At 43.1% G+C, this 8,713-nt stretch overlaps 1 protein-coding gene across 1 annotated transcript; it reads left to right on the top strand.

Moving 5' to 3' along the window:
* Positions 1–7: 7 nt before the first annotated feature.
* On the top strand, positions 8–8,463 carry ACTR5 (ARP5 actin-related protein 5 homolog (yeast); the record flags this gene model as incomplete). Its single annotated transcript, XM_009865438.1, has 9 exons — positions 8–22; positions 616–845; positions 1,654–1,823; positions 2,641–2,858; positions 3,171–3,353; positions 5,049–5,171; positions 5,700–5,839; positions 6,731–6,863; positions 8,221–8,463. Coding segments are annotated over 9 exons (1,455 nt in total), but the record flags the coding sequence as incomplete, so codon positions are not given.
* Between the last annotated feature and the right edge of the window lie 250 nt (positions 8,464–8,713).

Raw genomic sequence — 8,713 nt, forward strand, 5'->3', positions numbered from 1 at the left:
CTGCCCGGGGGTGGCCTCTGAGGCCGCCGGCCTCGGTGGTTTCTGCGAGGTTTTGTGGCAAAACGCGAGCGGGAGGTTTGGAGTGCAGGGCCCTGTCAGGCTGCGGCCGAGAACCAACACCCGGGGGGGTTTTGAGAAGGACGTTGAGCGTTCCCAGCGTTCTGTAGCGCCCGCACCTCAGCGACCGCTCGTTTTGTGCTCCCCGCTGAGGCGAGAGTCGCTCCTCAGAGCACGAAGCCTCTTGCCTGCAGGACAGCGCCAGTTTCCAGGCTTTAGCTAGTGCTGAACTAAACTTCCACCGTTTTTCACTCACACTTATTGCATAGATTTTAATTACTTACCTTTTTAATAATTCATATATGCTTTTAAAATCCAGTCTCCTTGATCCTGAGGAGTTTATTCTTTGGTTGAACTAGCATGGGAAGCTTTGCTATAGGCAAGACTTCTTTTTTACTCCCTTAAGCACCAAATATAATTTATGTGATTAATAGCCTGCACCTAAAGTGCGTTCTCGTTGCTGTTTTGGAGGATTCTTGCTGACATATAAAAGAAGAAGCAAGAATAAGTATCCCTGGAGTCTCCTTTATTATTTTCGTTTTCTCTTGTCTCTTACAGGGTTGTGTTGATCATCCGATTGTTTTGACAGAAGCAGTGTGCAATCCTCTGTATTCCAGACAAATGATGTCAGAGCTCCTCTTCGAATGTTATCAAGTGCCAAAAGTGTCCTATGGCGTAGACAGCTTGTACAGTTTTTACCACAACAAAAGGCAGAGCTGGCCCTGCAGTGGTTTGGTGATATCTTCAGGTTACCAGTGCACACACATTTTACCAGTGTTAGAAGGCAGGTGAGTTCTTGCTGTGTTGAGTATGGTACAGCCTCTCTTTGTCAGTCATTGACTTCTTAGTAATACAAATATCCATTCCTCCAGCATTCAGTATTCCAGCTCCCTCAGTATAAGCTCTTATTGGGTCTTAATTTATACTGACGAGTTCAAACTAGGTGTGGAGATTTTGTAAAGTTCTGCTGAATTTTGAATTGAAGAAGTGGTGCTGTCCATGCATATATGGTATTTCTAGCTGCTGTTCATGCATAGATCTGTACTTGGAAAAGTAGAAGGGGATATCTGCGATAAACACATATGTTAGGTTTTAAAGCAGCTTTGGGATAAAAGTAAGGGCCTTGTGAGATTTCTTCAGTTCTTGAGGCTTTTATCATTGTGATTATGGTCCTGTGTTGCTCTACTTTTGTTTTGGTTTTAATGCTGCGGGAAATGGCTTTATTCTGTCTAGTAGGTGCTTCAAATTTTCGAGGGTTACACTTGGCCAGGTATGAATTGTTACAAAAGTTAAAGAAACTAATTTTAGGCCCACTAACCGTCACTTCCCTTCTTAAAATGGAACATTTCCTTGCTGTAGTCCAAATGTTTTAATGCTTTGCTGGTTTAAAGTAGAAAAAATAGCCTTTCAGAATGTACCTGCAAAAGCAGTGATTCTGCTTGTTGTCTGAGAAAAGCAGATGTGTTAGATTCTCCAGTAACTGAATCTTGAGATACTTACCTGGGAATACTCATCTGATACTGGGGGAAGTAGAAGATACGCTTTGTGCTGAGCGTGTGGATCTCTCCAGCCTCAGTTGTGTCTCTGTGTTTTCAGGTTGGATGCTAAAAACTGCAAACGTATTAACCTTGGCGGATGTCAGGCAGCTGTGTACCTCCAACGCCTCCTGCAGCTGAAGTACCCTGGGCATTTCGCTGCCATCACGCTCAGTCGCATGGAGGAAATCCTGCATGAACACAGCTACATTGCAGAGGACTACATAGAAGGTAAAACCAGCTCTAATTTACCACTGGATGATGCTCATCCAAACTTAGTCACGCCCTCTGTATCTCTTGTTCTGAAGTTGGCTGAGATTCTGGCAGAAATACTCCTATTTTGCTCTCTTTTTGGTAATCTGCCTCATGGGAAATTCTTGACAACAGTTTCACATTTAAGATAGAAACAAAATTAAATTAAAAAAAAAACCACCCCGTGTTAGCTTTTTTTTTGGTGTATAAAAATTGGGATTATTTTGGAGGAAAATGATTTACAACAAGTATATTTTATTAGTTACTTTATACTTCCACAGAACATTAAATTGGCTAGGGCGATTTCTGTGTCTGGCTATGTTTCTGACTTGCTTTAAGGTCTCCAAAATTGCAGAGGAGTTTTTGTGAATTGAAGACATTTTAAAATTTCAGTGGTAAATGCCATCTTAATTGTTTTCTTCCTCCATTACTTTCCTTAAATTTGTCGTTTAGGAAAGAGCCTGCAGGAGTCCTTAGAAATGCGTGAGAACTCTCCCTTACCCTGGGAGGAGAGAAGAGATGTTAGTATGCACTTCCCGCTTCTTGGTACTTGTTTCTTTCCTGAGTGCTGGAGATCAGAGCCTCACGAACCACCTGCGCAGTCTGTGTGCCTGGAAGGTTGTGGTCTGAGGGGAGAGTTAAATCTGGGGGCAGCTCCTGAGATGTGGCAGAATCCTAGGCTGGAATGTTGTTGCCTTCTTTCTTTGAAGTCTGAACTTGGTGTGGATCGTGTACAATGCATGAATAATCGTATTTCAGCCTGGAAAAACAGTTGTTTTGCTTCCCAAATACTCAGAGCTGCAGAAGTGGCGGTCCCCAGAGTACTATGAGAACAACATGCACAAGATGCAGCTGCCTTTCTCTAACAAACTTCTGGGGAGCACTCTGACCTCAGAGGAGAAGCAGGAGAGGCGGCAGCAGCAGTTACGTCGACTTCAAGAGCTCAACGCACGTCGTCGAGAAGAGAAGCTGCAACTTGACCAGGAGAGGCTGGACAGGTTGCTCTACGTACAGGTATTAAAGGCAGAGTTTTCTGTGTGATCTTTTGGGAGGAGGGCAGCCTATCTTCGGAGCTTTGTCAGGAGGTCATGCATCACTGTAAAGGAGCTGCAGCTGTCTTGTGTTTTCCAACAGGAGCCTTTTAAAGTCACTTGCCAAGGTAAAGGGGAGAGATGATTGAAGAGGATGCTTTCAGCTTCTGAACAGTGATTTTTGTGAAATCTTTTGAATGCTGCTGAGGCGTGCACATCATAATACTGAGTAGTAAGGCAAAGTGTGCGCATGCAGGTGACAGGTAGTTGATTACCGTGTATTGTTCATCTGTAGGAACTTTTAGAAGATGGTCAAATGGATCAATTCCACAAAGCTTTGGTGGAGCTGAACATGGACTCTGCAGAAGAGCTTCAGTCTTATATCAACAAACTGAGCCTGTCTGTTGAACAAACGAAGCAGAAAATCCTACAGGCAGAAGTCAATATTGAAGTCGATGTTGTGGACAGCAAGCCAGAGGTATAATGTTTCCCCAAGTTAATCCTCCTCATCTCTCTGAGAGAATTAAGTTTTCTAGGCTTGAAAATGTGCCCTTTCAGACTTCTGGTGATGAACACACTACAACTAATTGTTATTTTGGCAACTACTTCTCTCCTTCCCATCTAGCTATGTAGCTACGTAAAGTGGCAGTTTTGATTTTATAGAGTATGCCTGAAGTCAGTAACCCTTCTTGGGCTGTTCTGCCCTGTGCTCTGGGATGTATCTCAGTTTTGTGTATTATGGCGCTTGACATGTAGCCAAAACTAGCAGGTGAGCTGGTAGCTTCTGCCTATCCTTACCAGTAAAGCTTGTGTGAGAATCAGAATGACTACTTTTGAGCAAAATTGAGGTAGGCGATGGGCTCACCATTGTGTTAAAGATTCTTTCTGCCTTCTGTCAAAAGTTGTTCTAGAAAAGGTAATTGAAAGACCGTCAGCTCCTTGTAAAAAAACAACTCAGTGGTTTTGCCTACCTTCGAGCATGTGTTGGATCCCACACTGCTTTATTAGGTGCAATCTCAGACCTTGAGATGAATCTGCAAGCTTTTTGTTTGGTCTGTGCTTTGTGAGAGCACTTAAGATTATCACCGAATCCATTTGTGAAGATAGGCCATCCTTCTGTGGCTGTGTAGAGGAGCCTCAGAGCTAATTGTGTTGTCCCAGGGTCTGTGACAAGTATTCAGCTGAGTTCTGTTTGTCTTTCTGTTACTGGGTTTTGTTCCTTTTCTGGTTTGTGGTGTGGTTTCTTTTTTTTTAAGACATGAAATGGATTTAACAAAGTTTTGGAGATAACTTCAGGTGACTCCCTTTTGTTTGCTGTGAGAATGAGCACTGCTTAGACTTCAGTTTGGTAATTGCTTGGGTTTTAAGAGGCTGTAAGCTGGATACTTAAGGATATTTAAATGATCTAGCTTTATTTCATCCTGGTGTTGCTCATTAGACATTGCAACACATGTGTCGGGTTTAAAATAATAAAACTAAATCTTGAGCAACAAAATCTCAAAGGTAACCTTGTCATATAAAAATAAAGGACATAATTTAAAAGCTGCTCCTACTTCACAAAAGTGAAGCACTGTAGAATTTGGGGCGATACTTTTCATTAGGAATGAGCCTTGGGAGCACCTTCGTGTCTGTGTAACATACAAGGGCTTTTGGTATATTGGGTGTGCAAATGCTGTGTGGTTGAAACTGTCAAAAATTGTGTGGTGGCTTTGTAGCTAGCAAATATTTGTTTTCCAGTCCCACACAAGGAAGGCAGGGAATTTAATGGTAATTATAGAGCGGTTAGAGGTGGTAAGAGTGCACCAAGTTTTAGCCAGTTTAAAAAGCTATTTTAATAAATTGTAATATGTTGTTATGTTTAGAACATGGCTGGCTTGGATCCTGACAGTGAGCCTGATGACTAAGGCCTTTAATTTTTGAGCTGGCATTGAGATAAATCTATTTAAAGTGCTTAATTTTTATGCTTTGAATGAATGTCTGTGCTAGCTTCTGTTTTCTGGCTTGTACACTGTTTTGATTTTTTTGTCTTCAGTATAGCCAGCATATTTGTTTTCAGGCATGTTAAAAAGTTGAGATTTGAGGAAATCAGAGTTGAATTTTCCAGAACTGAAATCGTATTTGTGCCTAGCACACCTGAGCTAACATACTGTAATTATTCTTTCTTTGTTTCCAGACTCCTGATTTGGATCCACTGGGCAGTGAGCAGTCACTGGAGGATGTGGAAAGCATTAATGAGTTTGAACCTTTATTCGCTGAGGAGCAGCCTGAGGTTGAGAAGCCTGTTGCTGCAGTGCAGGTTTGATTTCTACATCTGCACCTCGTGCCAGAGGTTGCTCCCTCCCAGTTGTCCGGCTCGTCTGCTAACATTTCTCCAAATGCAAACGTTGTTTGCCTGCTCTTGGAAGAGATGCTTAAGCTATCTGGACAGGACATTAAGAGAAGAGAAGTCCTTGCAATCTTAGCTGATGAGTTAAAATGTAAATATACCCTCTTGACTCACTCTGCAGGCAGTGCCTGTTGTAGCAGTGCCATATTATTAGGGGGAAAAAAGTCCTGCTTTGGTGTTTTTGTGTGTGATCCATAGCCCAGTGTCACAGCCCAGTGGACACAGGTTTTAACTTGTGAGGTTGAGCGACGCCAAACAGCATCAAGTATTGGAAAAGTCAGCTGCTTTGGCCTTTTGCAGCTTTTTACAGCATAGCCCTTTCTCTTTTTTTTCTTTCTTTTTTTTTGGTGCAGAATTGTTTGGAAACTTTACTTATTCAAGAATATCACTGTTCTTTGACATAATTTCCCACTTCTTTTCAATCTCGTCTTTTTAAAGCCTGTATTTAACCTGGCAGAGTACCACCAGCTTTTCCTTGGCACTGAGAGAATCAGGGCTCCAGAAATTGTCTTCCAGCCCTCCCTGATAGGAGAGGACCAGGCTGGTATAGCAGAAACCATGCAATATGTCCTTGAGAGGTGAGTTTACAGAGCTGCTTGGCAATTACTTCAGACAAGCTAGTCTTGTTTTGCTATAAGCTTTTGCAATACTGGTTGCTTCACAAGAATTGGAGAAAATATGTTTGAATAGTTCTTTTTGGTGGAGTTGGGCATTGCAGGTTAGACACGTCTTCCTCTTCTGGAAACTCTATGTAACTCTGCTTTTCTTAAGTCAATGGTCTCCAAATTTTTTTTATCGATTACCCCATCATCAAAAAAAAAATGGAGCACGAACGTCCAATATATATTAGTGAACTACTATTATTTACATTTTAAAAAGTACTAAAACCCAGGAATTAAAGAAGAATTATATAAAAATAGTGTTTATTTCAGCTTTGTTTTTTAATAAAAAATAGGTTCTTTTTGCCCCCTCAATGGATTGTCTTGCACACACCCCACTTGGGAGTCCAACTTGTAGTAGAGGGAAGCAACAAACCCTTGTAAACATCCGCTCCATGAAACAGTGAGCTGTCAGCCTCTGGTTTTGCGAGACCAAAATCAGGAGTGGCATTTTTAAGTCATGATCTAGGCACGCTTGCCGGACAACTATTTCCTGACAACTTCACGTTAGCAAAAAGTCAGTCTTGAACTGTGTGAATATATAAGATTGTGTTTTCTTAAATGTAGAAAATTCCAACTGAGTTGTTGATTTATGGGGTACAGTGCACACAGTGCTTTAAGGATTGGCTTGTTGGTTTTTTTGCCACCCCCTGAACTTCCAGAAAACGAGTGGACACAGATTTCCATGCTGGGGAGGTGAAGGCGGTTTCTCAAAGTGAATCCCCAAGGCATCAGTGTTCCCCATAGCTGTTCAGTTCATAGGAGAAATATCCTTGAGAAAGACTGAAGTTGATTTTTGGTTCCTTGTAGGTATCCAAAGGAACAACAAGCCCTTCTTGTCCAGAATGTTTTTCTCACTGGTGGAAATATGATGTACCCTGGACTGAAAGCCAGAGTCCAGAAGGAACTGCTTGAAATGAGGCCGTTCCAGTCATCTTTCCAGGTACGTGTATTGATGGGATGTTTGTGTGAACAGCCTGCTCACCTGTGTTCAGAAGTAATCCAGGCTGGGAGAGGCACAGAGTGAGTGTGCTTGGGGCACGGGAATGGAGAGTGTTTTATGACAAGAGACTGCAAACAGCTTTTTTGACCGGAGGAGGAGGTACAGTTGCTCTTTCTGAAGATTTTAGAGTGAGTAGGGTAAATGCCTTGGAAAAGGAAAATCTACTTCAGCTAGAGGATCATACAGACATAAGCATGTTTGTCTGGAATTAATTTCTCAGGATTGGGACAGTTTACTGTCTGAAACAAGTGACCTTTTTTAGAAGTTAGTTTCTGGGGAAAACTGTGCTCACTTCAAAACTAAGTTAAAACTTCAGTGTGTTACATGTAGTGACTGTCTGGGGCAGCAGGAAAAGAGATTCGGTGAGTAATCTTGTAAACCCCTGATACTTGGCATTTTTTTTTTAGGAGAGCACAGCACAAGGTGGGGAAGTCCCAGAGCTTGTCATGCCTTTTGCAGGGAGAGTTGCCGGAGGGTCTTCCTTGGTGTTCTGAATCCACCTTGTCATCTTTGATCCATATCTTCTTGAATAGAAAAGCAGGTTATAAACTGGGGAGACAAAAAAAAAATCAGTGCAGATACAATCTTGTGATTCCAGAACCCTTGATTTGTACAGTTGTTGTGTACAACTCTGAGCCAGGTGTGACTGACAAAAGCTTAGTTACTTGGTAGTTTTAGGAAGCACGGTGCTTGCTATGTTTCGAGCGTGTAACTTGTGTGTATGAGAAGAAAACGAGTGCGTTCTCGTCTGCTTTTAGTGTTGCTGCTTGGAACTGAATATACAAAGTCCACAGTCTGGTCCTGTCAGAAATCCGTCACTTCACGGTTACAACGCGTGGTATTTGCATGGTATCTAGTCTTGGAAGCACGTAGCTGAACCAGGAAAGCAGATCATGCTACAGTAATAGGAGCAGTTTAAATGAAAGTGTGAATCTACACCAAAGTGGTTCTTTCCTGCATACTGTGACATCTTAGCCTGCAACTTCAGGCGGGGAGGAAGTTTTGCTGGAGCTCTTGGTACTTGTTTTGCTGTACCACCAACTCTCCCAGCATTGGCTTCCAGCTGTGAGGGCTGTTGGCTGGGAATATGATGCACGGATGTGCTTCCTCAACCTTTGGAAATAAAGCAGGCTCCCAGAGAATTGATCTCAAGGTGAAACGCACTTCAACCCCATCCTAACATTGCTCTTCCCCAGAGGTGCTGAATAATTGTCTCAAATTTTTGAAACTCAGTAGTTTGTGTCATATACCAATGTAACTGGGGGAACTGACAGTGCTCTCTTTTTCCTCCATCCAGGTTCACCTTGCTTCCAGTCCTGTTTTAGATTCCTGGTACGGGGCTAGGGATTGGGCGGTGGAATACATGACCCGTGAGGAAGGCTGGATAACCAGAAAAGACTATGAAGAAAAAGGGGGAGAATACCTCAAGGAACACTGTGCTTCGAATGTCTACGTTCCCATTCGCCTTCCAAAACAAGCCCCACGGGCGACAGAGGTGTTGGCACCGAGCAAGTCGCTGACATCCAGTGAGCAGGCGTAGCCTCTGGCATGGACCCTTGGCTGGAGATAACGGGCAGAGACAAGAGTTCCTGGGGTGCAGTATGAGCTATGCGTGGAGTGCAGGCCTCAGCCAGAGCTTGAGGCTGCTCCGAGAGCGCTGAACATCTCATCTGGGCGCTTGGTCGAGGAGGATGAGCCGCACCAGGGCAGCAGCTGGCATAGTCCTAGAACTTGGGCACTCACGGCACAGGAGTAAGCGTTGGCGAGGAGAAAAAATGCATTCCAGAGGA

Source organism: Apaloderma vittatum, unplaced genomic scaffold (assembly GCF_000703405.1).
Source record: "Apaloderma vittatum isolate BGI_N311 unplaced genomic scaffold, ASM70340v1 scaffold20712, whole genome shotgun sequence".
Classification (NCBI taxonomy): Eukaryota; Metazoa; Chordata; class Aves; order Trogoniformes; family Trogonidae; genus Apaloderma; species Apaloderma vittatum.